This window comes from Rhinoderma darwinii, chromosome 10, assembly GCF_050947455.1.
Source record: "Rhinoderma darwinii isolate aRhiDar2 chromosome 10, aRhiDar2.hap1, whole genome shotgun sequence".
NCBI lineage: Eukaryota > Metazoa > Chordata > Amphibia > Anura > Rhinodermatidae > Rhinoderma > Rhinoderma darwinii.
In genome coordinates this window covers 7726794-7745349 of record NC_134696.1, presented here as the reverse complement: position 1 = coordinate 7745349, position 18556 = coordinate 7726794, and the positions used below count along the sequence as shown (strand labels likewise).

The window sequence follows — 18556 nt, the reverse complement described above, 5'->3', positions numbered from 1 at the left end:
AGATCTCTGCTTGCTGTCATTCAATAGAAATCTTCGTTGTTTACTCCCAGGAACTACAAAACTGTCCTGGTCACGTGAAAGACACACTTGAATGCCAAATAGGGGCTCGAGTCGTGTGATTTATTTCAAGGTCACTAAAGTTTATAAGGCGACACATCACCAAATCCTTTCCTCCAATTGCAGCAGGAGTCCAGCATTGTGATACGGTAACAATATTGTGCATAGTACAGATGTGAACCCAAACTGTGGTAGGGGAGTCAAAACATGGCATCCAACTACACCCCAAAAACAGTGGGTAATTACGACCTTGTACGACCTTCCCTCTAGTTCAAATGGCATGACCTTCATAAAGTGCTGTGTAACTTTAACTTGGATGCTACCAATCTATGAACACAAATGTCTGTATTCGGCAGCCTTATGATAAACGTTGGCCCTTTTGCTCCCGCGGCCTGACAACCCATGATCGTGCCTTCTTTTACCAGTTCTAAACAAGGGGTGAAGGTCTCGGGTTGGTTCGATGTTTTTTTTTAACATCTCCGACGAACCACCAGGATCAGTAAGAAAACAAGCGGTGGAGTAAATTGTCCACGCAGTTTAAACCTTCGATCAAAAACATTAGAAATGTCGAACTAAAAACATCTACTTTGCAAGAAACAAAAACTGTACGACGACCTCCGAAAAAAATGTCAGCACTGAGGGCTCTGGGAGTTCCTCAGGAAAGGTTCTAGGATATGGTGGGAGTTCTTCTCCTCACTCTCCTCATTATACAAGTCATGATTCTTGATGTAGTCTAGGACAGGATCCGGCACCAGATACCGGACACTCATCCCCCTCCGCAGGGCTCTTCGCACCTTGGTAGAGGAGATATCATTGGTGATCCACTCTTCCACCAGATGGATATTGTCCCTGTACTTCCACAGGACATCAGATTCGTAGATGAACTTGCGGGCATCGCTGCCCGTCCTGGTGATACAGACCAGACCAAAAGAGGACACAATTTCCTCCACGTGTTCAGGTTTCCAAAGGTTGGGGACTCCGAGAGACTCAAGGATGTCGGCTCCACAAAGAAGTTTAACCTGAGGGGTAACTGAAAATAAAAAAGACAATAGAACAGAGTTTTCTTCTTAGACACCAATAAGCCTATGTAAATCCAGTGATCAGGTCATGTTGGGGGTTGTAGTTTTCTACATATAGAGTATGATAGAATTGAATTATGGTAATGTCCAGTAGTCGAGTCATGTTGGGGGTTGTAGTGTTTAATATATATATATTAGAGTATAATAGAAATGTCTTGGGTCATGTCCAGTGATTGGGTCATGTTGGGGGTTGTAGTGTTCTATGTACACAGTATACTATAAGAAAACCCCTAGGACATATAATCTAGGATCACTTTCCACGTCTTCATACCTTGACTCTCTGGATAGTTATAGTCTGGGACATCTTGGCAGACGTTATTTCTCTTCCTCTTTTGACCCTTCCTGTGCCCCGACTTCTTGGCCTGCAGCTCCTCATTCAGCTGCTGCTGCTGGTGATATCTGGAGATACAGTAATAGGTATTTCTCATCCGGTTTAGGACGGTGGATCTGTAGCTTCGGTGTCCCCCTCGTCCCCTGTACCTTAATGCCAGCAATGTCTCCGTCCACTCCTTCTTGGAACACTCCCAGGGGTCTACCTCTATCCAGTCACAATTCTCTGTAGCCAGTTGTGTCATGGCTAGACGGTGAAACCCCTCGACAAGTCCTTTCTTCCTATACCCATCACTTACTGGAGAGATGACACCTTTGACAACCTTATATTTTCCTGTGGGAAGACAAATAAGCGAAGTGCATAATTAAGGCATAAACCCAGCATTTACAGTTTATAGATAGAATTAATCTACATAGAAAATTTAGTCACTGGTTACATACATTACATTACATATCCTGTACTGATCCTGAGTTACATCCTGAATTATACTCCAGAGCTGCAGTCACTATTCTGCTGGTGGAGTCACTGTGTACATACATTACATTACTTATCCTGTACTGATCCTGAGTTACATCCTGAATTATACTCCAGAGCTGCACTCACTATTCTGCTGGTGGAGTCACTGTGTACATACATTACATTACTTATCCTGTACTGATCCTGAGTTACATCCTGTATTATACTCCAGAGCTGCACTCACTATTCTGCTGGTGGAGTCACTGTGTACATACATTACATTACTTATCCTGTACTGATCCTGAGTTACATCCTGTATTATACTCCAGAGCTGCACTCACTATTCTGCTGGTGGAGTCACTGTGTACATACATTCCTTGTCCTGTACTGATCCTGAGTTATATCCTGTATTATACTCCAGAGCTGCACTCACTAATCTGCTGGTGGAGTCTCTGTGTACACACATTACATTACTTATCCTGTACTGATCCTGAGTTACATCCTGTAGAATACTCCAGAGCTGCACTCACTATTCTGCTGGTGGAGTCACTGTGTACATACATTACTTATACTGTACTCATCCGGAGTTATATCCTGTATTATAGTCCAGAGCTGCACTCACTATTCTGCTGGTGGAGTCACTGTGTACATACATTACTTATACTGTACTGATCCTAAGTTATATCCTGTATTATACTCCAGAGCTGCACTCACTATTCTGCAGGCTTCAGTGTTGCAATCTCCCATCACCTCCTGATTCTACAGTCCAGTAGTAAGATGTTGGGGGAAAAAACTAACTGCCCCCCTGTATTATAAATTGTTAAGGGTTATATCTGTTCACAAGCTTGCTGACAGTTTCCAAAAGCAAACTGTAGAATGGAGAGTGCAGCTCTGGAGTATAATAGAGGATGTAACTCAGGATCAGTACAGGATAAGTAATGTAATGTTTGTACACAGTGACTCCACCAGCAGAATAGTGAGTACAGCTCTGAAGTATAATACAGGATGTAACTCAGGATTTGTACAGGATAAGTAATGTAATGTACACAGTGACTCCATCAGCAGAATAGTGAGTGCAGCTCTAGAGTATAATACAGGATGTAACTCAGGATCAGTACAGGATAAGTAATGTACTGTACACAGTGACTCCACCAGCAGAATAGTGAGTGCAGCTCTGGAGTATAATACAGGATGTAACTCAGGATCAGTACAGGATAAGTAATGTAATGTATGTACACAGTGACTCCACCAGCAGAATAGTGAGTACAGCTCTGGAGTATAACACAGGATGTAACTCAGGATCAGTACAGGATAAGTAATGTAATGTATATACACAGTGACTCCACCAGCAGAATAGTGAGTGCAGCTCTGGAGTATAATACAGGATGTAACTCAGGATCAATACAGGATAAGTAATGTAATGTATGTACACAGTGACTCCACCAGCAGAATAGTGAGTGCAGCTCTGGAGTATAATACAGGATGTAAATCAGGATCAGTACAGGATAAGTAATGTAATGTATGTACACAGTGACTCTACAAGCAGAATAGTGAGTGCAGCTCTGGGGTATAATACAGGATATAACTCAGGATCAGTACAGGATAAATAATGTAATATATGTACACAGTGACTCCACCAGCAGAATAGTGAGTGCAGCTCTGGAGTATAATACAGGATGTAACTCAGGATCAGTACAGGATAAGTAATGTAATGTATGTACACAGTGACTCCACCAGCAGAATAGTGAGTGCAGCTCTGGAGTATAATACGGGATGTAACTCAGGATAAGTAATGTAATGTATGTACACAGTGACTTAATATTTTATGTAGATTAAATCTATATGTAAATTTGGCTAAGATGATAAAAGCCAGGAAAAACCCACAAACAAAACGTAGGACCCTATATTTTCGGAATCGGTGGGGGCCCAGCTTCCCCCTCCCCACAGATGATATCTTCTAACACGTCTGAATCAATGTGCAATATACAAAGAGCTGGGGCTGCATGTACCACCTCACCTGTGCCCTGTAGGTAATCTCGTGCCAATTCAAACAGTCGCAGATGCATCACAGTGATAGGGTTAAAAGAGCCGGTAGCCAGCAGCACAATCTCCGTCCGATCATCAGACTTCTCCATCGGTTCTGCCAAAGACCAGGGTCTTAAGTGGAGGGTGTTGGGGTTTTCTATGCAATCTATAGAGAAGGAAATGAGAAGTAAACTGAGTGGAGTCATCGTGAAATTTCCAGATTTTCTGACCACATATCACATGCCGTAGACGTAATATATGTATGTATTTAATATCCCATCACAATGCCTAGCTACAATTTTATTCCGCCATTATATCTGATCCTGGAAAAGCCGAGTGACCACCAATATGGGCACAAAGAATCTGTCAGCAGTTTTTACCACTCCCCTTAATTTGCTAAAACCGCTAAATTGGCGACGGTGAAACAAGTTTAAACATCCCCACATTGCCGATCATATTGCGAGTGTTTCAGAAAAAAAGTGTCAATCACCAGAGCGCCGCATGTAAATGAGAGGTCAAGTGTCCGCTGGGCGTTCCTTAACCAGGGAAGTGTCCAGAGTCCGGCTGTAAACCCACGTCTCATCAGTCTTCTGTGTCATACGTCGTTCTATCCAAATCCCGCGCATGCACCATGCATCCGGCGCATGTACTCTACCGCTCAAACCTTTCATTGTGTGGACGCAAGACCCGGACTGGACCAGGGCAGAACGGCCCGAGGACCATTACCCCATAGTAGGAGGTTCCTAAATTTAGTTTTATTGATTTTCTGCCTATATATTTTGATATATATTTTGATACTAGCTAGATACTTGGATAAAAAAAGACAGTGGATTTAGGGCCTGTCCACATCAGCGTTGCTTTCCGTTGAGGGGTTCCTTCTGAGCTTTCGGTTGGGGGAACCCCTCAACGGAAAGGCAGACGGAAACCTTAGCTTACGTTTGCATCACCATTGATCTTAATGGTGACGGATACTTTGCAGTCGACTGCGCTATTTATTTAGTCAAAACAACGGAACCCCGTCACAACGCTGACAAACGGAAACAGTAAGGCTGGGTTCACACGACCATGTTACGTCCGTAATGTACGGAACGTATTTCGGCCGGAAGACCCGGACCGAACACACTGCAGGGAGCCGGGCTCCTAGCATCATAGTGATGTACGACGCTAGGAGTCCCTGCCTCTCCGTGGAACTACTGTCCCGTACTGAAAACATGATTACAGTACGGGACAGTTGTCCTGCAGCGAGGCAGGGACTCCTAGCGTCGTACATCACTATGATGCTAGGAGCCCGGCTTCCTGCAGAGTGTTCGGTCCGGGTCTTCCGGCCGAAATACGTTCCGTCCATTACGGACGTAACATGGTCGTGTGAACCCAGCCTTAGCAAAGTTTCTGTCACTGTTATTGAGATCAATGGTGATGCAAACTGAAGCAAAGGATTCCGCTTCCGTTGAGGGGTTAACCCGACAGAAACCTCAGAAGGAACCCCTCAGCGGAAAGCAACACGGATATGATCACAGCATTGGCATTAGCTGGATAGAAGCATAGGTAGGTGAATAGATAGATATCTATGTATATATGTACCCATGTCTCTATCTATCTTAAAGTGCAGCTAAACAAATGATAAACTTCTGACATATTATAGTGACATGTCAGAAGTTTGGATTGATGGGGGCCCGAGCACGGAGACCCCCACCAATCCCTAGAACGGAGCAGCTGAAGTTCTCGTGTGAGCGCTCAGCTGCTTCGTGTCAGTTCGGCTTTTTCCGGAAAACCGATGTATCAGAATACAAGCTCATAGACTTTGTATTGAGTCCGTACACCGATACATTTCTTTACGGAAAAAAACGAACGGACACGAAGCGGCTGAGCGCTCACACGAGACCTTCAGCTGCTTCATTCTAGCGATTGGTGGGGATCTCAGTGCTCGGACCCCCACCTATCAAAACTTCTGACATGTCACTATGACATGTCAGAAGATTGTCAAATGTTTAGCTACACTTTAATGTACCTATTTCCCTATGTATCTGTTTATATTTATCTAGATATTAATTTGTGTCTATCTATAGTTTTTTTTTAAATAAATAGATCTAATTTCTGTCATATCTATCTATCTCATATCTATCTATCTATCTATCTATCTATCTATCTCATATCTATCTATCTCCTATCTATCTATCTATCTATCTATCTATCTATCTCATATCTATCTATCTATCTATCTATCTATCTATCTATCTATCTATCTCATATCTATCTATCTATCTCATATCTATCTATCTCATATCTATCTATCTATCTCATATCTATCTATCTCATATCTATCTATCTATCTATCTATCTATCTATCTCATATCTATCTATCTCCTATCTATCTATCTATCTATCTATCTATCTATCTATCTATCTATCTATCTATCTATCTATCTATCTATCTCATATCTATCTATCTATCTATCTATCTATCTCATATCTATCTATCTCCTATCTATCTATCTATCTATCTATCTATCTCTCTCATATCTATCTATCTATCTATCTATCTATCTATCTATCTATCTCATATCTATCTATCTCATATCTATCTATCTCGTATATATCTATCAATCTATCTATCAATCTATCTATCTCATATCTATCTATCTATCTATCTATCTATCTATCTATCTATCTCATTATCTATCTATCTATCTATCTATCTATCTATCTATCTATCTATCTATCTATCTATCTCATATCTATCTATCTATCTATCTATCTATCTATCTATCTATCTATCTATCTATCTATCTATCTATCTATCTATCTATCTATCTATCATCTCCTACTTCATTGTTACACCGGGTTTGAGCGCGTACCCCATCTAAACAGTTGAGACGGTCACTTATGGTGAATGTAGTATAATGGGTGACATAGTAAGTTACCTGAAATTTGTCCTCATTTTACGATTATATATTTTGCAAACTTTACCCCAATTTTTTGAATTTTTTATATTTTTAGTAATTATTTGTTTTTGCGCCTGTAAAGAATAGCTCTCAGCGGGTTCATGGGCAGCATCAAATTTCCAAATCATTTATTCATAAACGTTTTGTACCATCCATCCTCTTTTGCCCTTGAGAACGACATTGTGGTGCTTTTGGTTCATACGGTTTTGTTTTTTTCTCATTGAGGACATCTTGTCGTCTTCCAACATTATTATTGCTTTGCGTCGATGCTGCCAGTTCAGTTTGTGCCTTCCTTTTTTTTTTTTCCGAAATTTACTCTCTTCGTCCTTTATTTCGAGGGCAGACTATGAAAGTTTTCGAGGTTTCCCTATAGCAATTGTTGGGGGCTGCGGACAATATTTTCTAGATTTGTGATCGGAGGCGATTCTTTGCTCAGCCACGTTTCAATCTTTGTCGTCAAGCCGGCCGTGCCTACATTCAGAGTACAGGCTGCTAAATTGACGTTCGATTTGTGGTTACGGATTCTAAATCAAAGATACTAATTTTTTCCATGACCATTCTAAATTCCTGTTTCTCCGTATAACGGGCACGGTGTTTGCTGTACAACCTCCAAGCCAATGAATTTCTCACTTATTGTGTCCATAATTGAGCGCACACAATATTTGGCGCCATGACCAGGGCTGTCACATTGCCCATCACCAGATATAGCAGTGTTTTTCATTTTATTTTTTCTGCTGTCCAAGCGATGTCAATAGCCGGCAAAAGAAACAGACTGGAATCTGGAATATACGTTTTGGAGAAATACTTTCCACTCCAAGTACGTTTCAAAGTTCGTTAAGCTGTGTTCTTGTGTCTGCGGACTGCAGACTGTCCCCTCTCACAGTATATATACTACTGCATTGTCTCTATTATATTTTCTCCTGCTACGGGGCAGAGACTGATGTGATATTCACTCCAATGACCCTGCCGCAGAACCCCTGCCGGGCTTTTAACTAGTATTTAGGCTTTTCAGATTTATATTAAATCAAAGTTACGTTTTATACAATGCACAAACATCATTTACACTTTGGGATCTTTGCTAGAAGTGCGGGAAATGGATATTTGTATGCCCTACTGGTAATAAGTTAGATATTAAATAAATATCTTATTACCCGCCGCCTACTGGGGGGCGTAAAGGTCCTATTACAAGGCCTGAGTAAAGGAGTACAGATCAACCAACCAGACAGCTCATTGATCGGCGCTCGTTTGCTCCTTTTACAAGGGGGCTGTGTATGGGGATGGGCGATCGTTACTCCGATCGCTCGTCCCAATACATTTCTATCACGTCGGCAGGACGGAGACGTGCTGCCGACAACGATAATATTCTATGCTGCCTAAGCTATACAATCAGCCGATGAACGAGCTGCTCCGGCTGATCGCTGCCCTGTTTGCACTTGACCATGATCGGGAACGAGCGTTTTGTGAACACTCATTGTCCGGTGTAAAAGGGCCCTAAGTTATTGCCAGACACTTCTGGCATCGGCTTATCTCCCCTGAGATCAAAAGGATCGTGCATGTTGAAAAAAAAAAAATCCAACTGCCCGATTCTTCTCTCCAGTGACATCTGCTACGGGGGGGGGGGGGGGGGGGAGAGGAGTCAGGAGGTCCCCGTTCATATTAGATGGCCGATTCCGTCAGGTTTGGCCGCCATTAATCTAAGGTGTATGGCCGCCTTTTGCTTGTAGATGGATAACTTACGTTGAATCTACAGGTGTAGACATGGATGGAATTTTTTGATACTTACCGGGCGTGAATGGTCGGTCCATAACTTCTAATCCCATTGTTTGGTTCTCCCTTGACACGTAATTCCATAGCGTGTGCCCTGCCGGTTCCGTCAGCTGTGAATCCTGAATCATTTCTTCTTCTTGTTTGACTATTATGGTTTCATACGTCATGGAAGGGACGACTGAAGCAAATGATTTTTTCCTTTTTCTTACACGGTCTTTTTTTAAGTTTTCTTCGATGATACATTCGCCTTCGTTGACAATGGGAAAGATTGTCGGTACGGCGTCGATCTTCAAAGACCTTCCGCAAACGTTGATAACGTACGAATCCAGAGCGAAGTGGCATGAGCACAGACGGTAGCGGTTTTGTCGGTTTTCATCCAATATCTTCTGGGCCAAAGCATTCAGATCATTGAAGATCTGACCGGTCTGTTGCAGCCATAATTTTATTCTCGTGACGTCCTTGGGAAAGGAGTGCAAAATGATCTTCTCATTCTGGCCCTTTCTTCCTGTTTTGCTAACACATTGGTTTACCAAACAACTAGGCATGATTCGGATTAAGATTTTCCTATAAAAAAAAAAAAAAAAAAAAATAGATATAAATTTTTTATAAGGAAACGGAACGCCCAGCGGTCACTTGACTTCTCATTTGCATACGACGCGTGAACGATTAAAACGTCATTTTCTCTGAAATGCTAGCAGTACGATCGAGGCGTTTAGTCTTGTTTCCCCGTCACCTATTTAGCGTTGTTGGCGGTTTGGAGGATCAAAACGGTTGACAGATTCCCTTTAAAACTTTTGTTACCCAACTTTCTCTACCTAGTTATGCAGCGATACATCCATTGCGCCCTTATTGGCAGAGAACTTATTTAATTTGCCCATTCAGGAGTCCAGAAAAGCTGTGTGACAGCAATATCACCATAGCGGAAGAGTAAGGGTTGACTGAGCATGGCAGAATATGGGTGTCGTAATATATTCTGCTCAGTATTATTATGCCACGTACTGTACAGAGCAACCACACTGACCCCTGTACATAACACATCACGTTGGGAAATAAGAATGGGGTTAGAGGTAAGAAAATAACCAGGCAGCGGCCAATACCGCGCAATTGTTTCATCACAGCCCCAGACCTGAGCGAGTCAAAACAACACGCAAGATTAGGAGGCCAAGTATAGACAAACATTAAAAATTCATAGCTGGTAAATGCCTTAGTGTTTGCATTTGTCATTGGCTATCCAGCGCTGGCTAAATACGCCATGCAAAGCACCACCAAGGGTTCTCTGCTTTGGACAATCTTTTTTTGTTAGAAGGATCCGACGATCAGTGTGTCCTGCTGATGGGACCCCCATCGATCAGCTACAATTTGTGGAGGTACCGGACATCAAGTGTTTAATTTCCCTGCAGCGCCACCACAGGGAAAATGAAGCATTACACAGTGTGCGTTCATATTAATGGTCTGTACGTGTAATGCATGGACGTGCTGGGTCCACCGTAGAAGGAGACCCACTTTGTAGTTGCCCTGACTTATAGAGGAGGAACTGAAATATGGACTTTCTATTAAAGGGTGACTAAACTTTTTAAAAACTTTTGACATGTCATAGTGACCTTTCAGAAGATTTGATCGGTGGGGGTCCAAGCACTGAGACCCCCACCGATCACTAAAACGAAGCGGCAGAAGCGCTCAGGTGAGGGATGAGCTGCTTCGTGTCTGATGTGTATAACAGCCGTGCTCCTGCAGTGGCAGTGCCCGTGAGATCAGAGGACGGATAGATCACCTTCGTCGTTAAGGTGTTAATGGGCAACATTGGGTTAATGCGTGAGGTACATGATGGGGTTAATTACTATTAATGTGAGGCACGTGAAGGTTCAAAATCCATAACACCATGCGCCTCACATCAGAAAACTGAAGGACATTTTTGCGGGTTTTTTATTGTTGGCAAAGTATCGTATTGGTATCGAGTATCGCAAATACCACACGAAGTATCGGTATCCAAATCCAAATTCTGGTATCGTGACAACCCTATGTATGATAACGGCTCATCATCTCTCTGTCCCACGCCACGTATATCGTAATCAGACAATTTACCTAAAAAAATTAAAAAGAAAAACAAAAAAAAGATAAAAACTCACCCTGTGCCCACTGTGAGCTCCTTGTGCTGGCGTCACCGCGAGGCGGTATTACCAGGCCCCTGATCAGTGGTCGCCTCTGGTTACTGTACCGCCACGTGCAGATATTACTGGGGTCCCTATGGCTGTACCTGGAGAGTCTGGGGCACAGGGTTACAACTATTCTGGATAATCCCAACATAAGAACCCGGGAAGACGGATCGCACCAAATCCACAGTGTCATATCCCATCACCGATAAACAAAGGGGAGAAAACTGCAAATGATAAAAAAACAAAAAACACAAATATACATAAAAATAAAAGATATATAATAAATGACAAAAATATATATATATTATTTTTTTTATTTTTTTTTAAAGTGTAAGGTGCAGGGTCTGGATAATACACCAATGGAGGGGAACTTGATACATACATTATTTTTTATGATTTACATAAAATTTGCAAAAAAACATGTTTTGTAGAGGATAAAAAAAGACAAAAGACGAAAGAAAAGGAAAGTGAAAATGGGGGTGAAATAGAAACCAATTGAAAATAAAAAAAATAACAACACATGGTGCGGATGGGGGTGGAGAGCCAGGGAGGGGGGGAAGGGGAGGAAATCCATCCTGAACACCTGCCTCCATCCTCGCACCGACACCAAAACCGGGAGGTGATCATTGTTCTAGTATTGATCTATATTCGGCAGAGTCTTGAGAAACAAGTCATGCCCATTAGGAAATCATCATTTTTTTCAACGGGGTGCGGCAATATTTTCTTTGTCGTGGGACATAATGCAATTCCCTCAATTAACACCAGGGGGCTCCTAGCATTGAACATTCCTGCGACTTTAACATTTTCAGATACGTCAATAATGGATTCAGAGAGGATTAATAATATTTGGGGGCTATTTTGCGCCTATACGGACTGCAATATTATCCCAATTACTAATAACTAGGGCCAACTATGGGTCATATTCAGTGTATATTGGGTAAAGCTGGTCATACACATTACATAGCAATAGGTCGATGTTCGGACGATCGTTCGTCCGACCTATATTCGTTAAAGGGTAACGAAACTTTACAAAAACTTCTGAATGTGTGTGGGTCACTCTGGCGATCACGAATGATCGTTTATGATAACCCGCAAAGGAGGAGAGTAGGAGGGTCTGTCGTCTCTGGCGGTAATAATCTCGTAACAGCGGACGTGTATGGACACATTGCATGACTATAATGGCCAACATCATCTGGAATGTGTATGAGGACGGCAGCTTAAGGGGTAACTAAACTTTCCAAAAACTTCTGACATGTCAGAAGTTTTGATCGGTGGGGTTTTAGCACTGAGACCCCCACCGATCGCTAAAACGAAGCGGCAGAAGCGCTCGGGTGAGCAGCTTCGATTCTGAACGGCTTTTCTCGGAAAAAGGAAATTGGTGTACGGACTCTAAGTCTATGAGCCCGTACACCAACGCTTCTCATCGGCTTTCCGAAAAGAGCCGATGAGAAACGAAGCAGCTCACCCCAGCGCTTCTGCCGCTCCGTTTTAGCGATCGGTGTGGGTCTCAGTGCTCGAACCCCCACCGATCAAAACTTCTGACATGTCAGAAGTTTTTGGAAAGTTTAGTTACCCCTTAAGCTGCCGTCCTCATACACATGCCAGATGATGTTGGCCATTATAGTCATGCAATGTATCCATACACGTCCGCTGATGCGAGATTATTACCGCCAGAAACTACAGACCCTCCTACTCTCCTCCTTCGCGGGTTATCATAAACGATCATTCGTGATCGCCAGAGTGACCCACACACATTCAACTCCTTTTGATATTCGGAGGAAAATTGACAACATAGCTGACCAGGTTTTTAGAGGATTGCTGTCAGTCATAACGATCGTTCGCATCAAATTTCGAACCGAAGATTCTAACCTATCCACAGCAAGCGCAATATTTCTATTACTGCAGCAGCTGGGAAATCAAGGCCGACCAATGGAAAGTCATGGAACAAAATCACTCCTATCAATGTGAATACCCACGTATGCCCCTTACATAATATACGTCCTGATCGTAAAGGATACCAGAACGCCGGTCTGACCAGAAGCAAATCTCCCAAACCCTGGCCGTCTTTCCACTCGCCACCGCTTTTAGTAAATGCATTACATGCATGTGTCCAGCAGGGGGCGCTGCCAACACAGTCATCTCAGGTTAAAGAATGGTCCCACTGTGCAGCCGGCAGATTCCCACACATCTCATCGCTCAGTTGAATACTTTTGTTTGCAACCAACCAACTGTTGAAACCAGCGAGATGTTAATCCGTGCAGGACCCCTCCCCCCCTCTCAAAGATGCCACGCTGCCCCAGTGCCACTCTCGTAGCCGCATTTACCATGCTCCTGCGGTTGGCTCAGTCTCTGGCTATCACAGTGATGGTCTGTGTAATAGCGACTAACTGGTTAGTGGTGAAGAGTGCCGAGTTCCTGCAGGGCGTGATCCGCAAACTTTACCGAGACGTTAACATGGCTGAAGTCAGGAGGAGCGATGGTGAAGAATTAACCCCCGCACCACCGGCAAAGTGTGCGCCCTAACTGCATCAAGACAAACCTGGCGTTATACGGTCTGGCGAATAAGCGTAAAAGTTGCTCTGCGGATTTACAAAGTGGCGCAGTCGATACGGAAACCAAAATAAACCAACCCGAGAACAGAAAAGAGTGGGGTAAAGAGACCGCAGGTGGGTACAGGACGATAGGCACTGGGTATGTTCACTGAAATATCTCCAAAAGTGGCCGTTTCATTGTATAATGAAAAGTTCTGCAACTTTCGGATATGCTTTCTGGCTAATTTTATACCATTTTGAAGATATATGCTTGCTGTCAGTGAAAGAAAACATTCTTCTCTACATTCAGATGCTGAAAACCTGTATAGACCTATTTCGCAGAGCGGAGAGTTTGTTACAATTGTATCCAGTCTAGACAATCCTCTGTAAAGTAAACAGCCTGGACTCCAGACTGATAAATTTTAGCTGCACTGATACATTGTAACAAACTGTCAGGTGATGAGAGAGATTTGTGCTGCCGATTTGCTTCGATTTGGCTATGCTGGATACAAAATAGCAAAGCTACAGCTATGATAAGTATTAGATTTGTAAAGTTTTTCACCCTGTGTATGTAGACAAGAATATATCCATCTAGTGACAGCAAGCAGAGATCTTGCAAATGGTGAGTAATTATAACGCAAAGTATATGAGAAAGTTGTAGAACGTTTCCCTATACAATGATTCATCTTACATTTACATATAACAGCCCCTTAAATTCTATTCAGCGGTGTCTTAGTTTTATCTGTTTCTGGGAAAGCTGAGTGACAAGCAATATGGCTGCTATCAGACACCACAGGGCTGGTCACCCAGCTTTCCCAGAGTCCTGAACAACAAATCTGTGAATAAATAGACCTTTATTAGCACTACAAGAGCGGGGGATGTACCCGCGCATAACTAAGGAGTTTGGGAAAGCTGGGTGACAATCCCTATGGCAATTGAAATGGCGGCCATATTGGTTGTCACCCAGCTTTTCTATAGCTACAAACAAACGAAATAAAAAAAAATTCAATCAAAAGATCATTTAAAAACAATGCAAAACTGCAGTAAACCCATGTGTGATCAGGGACCGGCCGGGTCTCGGGGGTCTCCTCCGCCACATAACAGGGGCAGTGCGGCAGCGTACAGTCAGGAACGAGCAGCGTTACATTATTCATACCCGGGGGATCGGGTGACAGGCAGCATGTTCCACTACTTCATAGCTCATGCCTCCCACCACCTCAGCCGCTGGTTACCCCGAACCCATATACCCAGGATGTGAGTGCGCCCCCTATCTACCACAATGCCGGCAGCGACTACCACATGGCAGGATGGTCCCTAATCTCTCGTGTTGTCTCTTTCCTCCAGGCTGGTGACAGTGACATTCTCAGGTGTCGTCCTGACTGTCCCTCAGGTATACGTACTTCTCAGGTCAGTAGACTTCATCATAATAGGGGGGGGGAGGGGATTATAATAAGAGACATTTACAAAAAGTGGAAATTTGACAAAAAAATTATGTATTTTACCCAAGTCATGTCCATGGAACCCCCAATGTTTACACTGCTGGCTGCATAAGGCCTAGTTCACACCGTTTTTTGGAGCGGTTTTTGACGTGGAAACCGTGACAAAAATGGCTGATTGTAGTGTGAGGCGGAGGCATTTTTTTTTTCCCACGAACCACTCACGGGAAAAAGAAGAGACATGCTCATTTTTTCCCGCGGTTCTGTCTCTAACCAGCCATTGAAATCAATAGAAGGTAGAGAAAGCGTTTTTTTTGCCCGCGGCACTCAATGTCCGCGGCGAAAAAATGCAGCGAAAACCACGGCAGGGAAAGTGAAAGCAGGTCAAAATCAGGAATTTTGAGGAAGATTTTTCTGCCTGCAAAAAACTCTGTGTGAACATACCCTTAGGCCCTGTTCACAGTTTTTTGGCGCTGATTTTGACACGTTCCCCATGCGAAATTTGGCCGCACGCGGGAAAAAAAAAAAAAAGGACATGCCGCGGTTTCTGCCTCTCACCTTCCATTGAATCAATGAAAGGCAAAAACAACCCGTGGCGCTCGTTTCTGAGCATTTTCCGTGGCTCATTTTTTTTTGCAACGACGGTCCTTGCGTTAGCTTCAATGGTGGTCGGTGAAACACGCAGCGAAAAAAAGCGCAGGCAGTTCAAAATCTGCCTCAAAATTCATGAAGAAATTCTGAGGCAGATTTTTTCTGCCTGCAAAAAACTCAGTGTGAACAGGGCCTATAATGCAGAATAGAACTTTTATATTACAAAGTGACTACTTTGTAACAAATGATATATATATATATGAGGTTTAGAGCCCTTTATCCAGACGGTCACATTACCATATAGCCCATAGCTCTCATACCTTGTCAGGCCCCCGGATCATGGGGGGCATCTTACCTGTCCTCCCGGCATGGCTGGCGGTCCTACATAATCTTGAGCTGATTGACCCTGTGGTCTGTCCCATAGTTCTACCTCCTGCTCACCGCGTCCTCCGTGATAAACCTAAGCGCTAAATACTACAAGGTATAAAACCTTCATAAAGACGATGCACCTCACGATAGGAGAAGAATCACATGAGACGTCCATTCATTCACTAATGGGAAAGCAGCGCTAGAAGAGATCAGTGCAATGCAAATGATGGAGAGGGGATCCTATACTTTATAAAGCTTCACCCCATAAGCAACAATCGGGATGAGGATGTTACATCCTAATATATTCCCACCTCAATTCTGCGCTGATTGGGGGGGGGGGGGCAGAATTGCCTATTCTATAACATAGGTGACACCTCACATAGGATGAGCTCTACTTTATCTCCACCAATGTTGCCCCGGTAGAATCAGTATAAGGCACGTTCGTGTGAATCCGGCCTTAGATGTATATTAGAAAGCTGCACCCCTTCCTGATTGCTGCCAATGGGCTGAACCCCCAGATTTTGCATGCCCCCACCATAATGGGGGGGCAAGCTGCTTGTGGGACCCCCTGTGATCAGATGACATTGCCAGGGGAAGTCTCCCTTAAAAGTTTTGGTAACCGCCAAGTCACCGTCAGAATGAGATCATAGGACTATAGAGGTCATCGCGTTCACTGGATTTATTATTGACTTTTTGGGGGACCCCTTTAACCAGATACAGTTAAGAAAGTGAACGTGTAACCCATGATGTCTGTGATTTGCTCCACAGGCCGAGCTCATCGCGGTTTTGCAACCAACCTCTTCTCCACAACTTGATCTGTAACATCGGCTTCACCTTATTCACAACAGGTGAGGTTCATCTACAGCAGGGTCAGCAGCCTTCAGCACTCCAAAAAAGAAACTACATCTCCCAGCATGCCCTGCCAGGCCAAGCCAATATTATTCCAGCCAAAGGCTGTCATGGCATGATGGGAATTGTAGTTTCACAACAGCTGGACTGCCTAAGGTGCGGACCCGTGAACAGCATTTCCATGGGTCACATGCAGAAAGGTTCTAATAATACAGAAGGGGCACGTGTACAAAAATTGGGGACAACCATTATTAGTAAATCTAAACCTTCTTATAGATAAAGCCGCACAGTCACGAAATGATAGACGGACGATCAATGGCCCTTGTATTCTTTATAGCATATACCTCTCTTCACATCTACGTGGGATCTTACGTTTTTAATGGATCCGTAGACGGGGACGCAAAAACGGAAGGTAAACTTTCATTGAATTTTACTCTCCATTTGTTTCGGTTTGGCATCCGTTACGCTCAGTTTTTAACAAATCCGTCTTTTTCTTTTTTTGGATGTAAGGCCGGGACAACGAAAATAGCGGAAGTGCTGGTTCCGTTGTATGACGGACATCATTGGGTTCCGTCGGGTTGTTAGTGATTTTACCGGAAACAATAGAGCAGCATGCTGTGCTATTGTTTCCGGTATTTTCGGCCGGATCTGTGAACAGCCTCTAAGAAGTAATGCGTAGTAGGAAAAATGGAATAACGGATACAAACGAAAGACATTCCATTTGTATCCATCACCCAGAGTTCAATGTATAAATACAACCAAAAAAACGGAAAGCTCCTCTCCGTAATTTTGGATGGAGAAAATAGCGCTGTAGACTACACCATTGTTTCCGTAAAAAAAAAAAAGGAAGAAGATGCAAACCTGACGGAACGGAGCCAAACTGAGGCTAAAAAAAAAAAACAACTCAATGAAATCAACGGGTACTTGACGGTGTTTCCGTTTTCCTGTTCCTATGACGGAAATGAATAACGAAAAACACAACGCGAATGTGAACAGAGCCGAGTCGTCTCTTCTATTTTTGATCACCAAAAACTGGACCCCAAGGCTCAATGCACACGATGCGTATTCCGTGCGGTTTTGCCACGTGAATTTGCGTGCGGCAAATCCGCAGCATAATATAGTACCAGCATAGTCAAAAAGATTCCGGGAAATCTTATGTACACGCTGCGGTATTTTTCAGGATGGAAGTTGACCTGCGGTGCACTTTTTTAGAATCCGTAGCACGTCAATTTATCTTGCGTTTCCGTTTTACCTGCAAATACCCAATTCCACAATGTCTGGTCTGGTCCGGTGACCTAGGCGTAGGCAGCAGTTTGGATGCCAGAGGGGGGAGGGGGTGCCAGTCTCTAATCCCATCCTGATCTGTGGGTGCCATTGAATCGTCCCAATACTTAAACTTTTTGAATTAATATTTTATACTTAAGTTGGTTGTTTGGGCAGGGGGCGGTTTTCATTATAACGACCAATCCACAGGACACGTCATCCGTACATGATCGGAGGAGGTCCGACATCCGGACCCCGCACCGATCAGGTGGTTCAGCTGCCTCCGGCACCGGCAGTTATACAGTGTTTAGTGCAGATTGTCTCCGTACACTGTATAGCGGCCATGCGGGGTTACGGCAGCTCTGCCCCTATTCACTTGCATACTGCAGCACGGCCGCTATACAGTGTACGGAGACATCCGCTTCCGGCACCGACCACTGCAAAACTTCCGGCAGCCGAAACACCTGATCGGTGGAAGGATAAGTCACCAGTATGAAAAACCGCCCCATGCCCAGACAACACAGGTGAGCAGAGCCGGTCACTGTCCTGGCTGGAGGCCGCTGACCAGGAATACTACTACCCTCACAGGACTACCTTCCATTGCAGCCATTGCTTTGATCCTCATACTGCTGGAGCAGCTCCCGTGCTGGCTGAAGTCCTTTTTTCACACTTTTGGGGTGGCCTCCTTCATTGAGGGGATCTGCACC

The 18556-nt window shown here is 43.7% G+C and overlaps 1 protein-coding gene across 1 annotated transcript in view; it reads right to left on the bottom strand.

Annotated features, from left to right (window-relative positions):
• The window catches only part of NMNAT1 (nicotinamide nucleotide adenylyltransferase 1), a 46311-nt gene that overhangs the window by 23613 nt on the left and 4142 nt on the right, over window positions 1-18556 (bottom strand). The window contains exons 2-7 of the mRNA XM_075840582.1: window positions 8674-9221; window positions 3941-4114; window positions 1617-1800; window positions 1408-1535; window positions 694-1087; window positions 546-600 (exon numbers count right to left, since the gene is read on the bottom strand). Of these exons, the coding sequence (XP_075696697.1) occupies window positions 546-600; window positions 694-1087; window positions 1408-1535; window positions 1617-1800; window positions 3941-4114; window positions 8674-9221 (1483 nt within the window). The remainder of the gene's footprint in view (window positions 1-545; window positions 601-693; window positions 1088-1407; window positions 1536-1616; window positions 1801-3940; window positions 4115-8673; window positions 9222-18556) is intronic.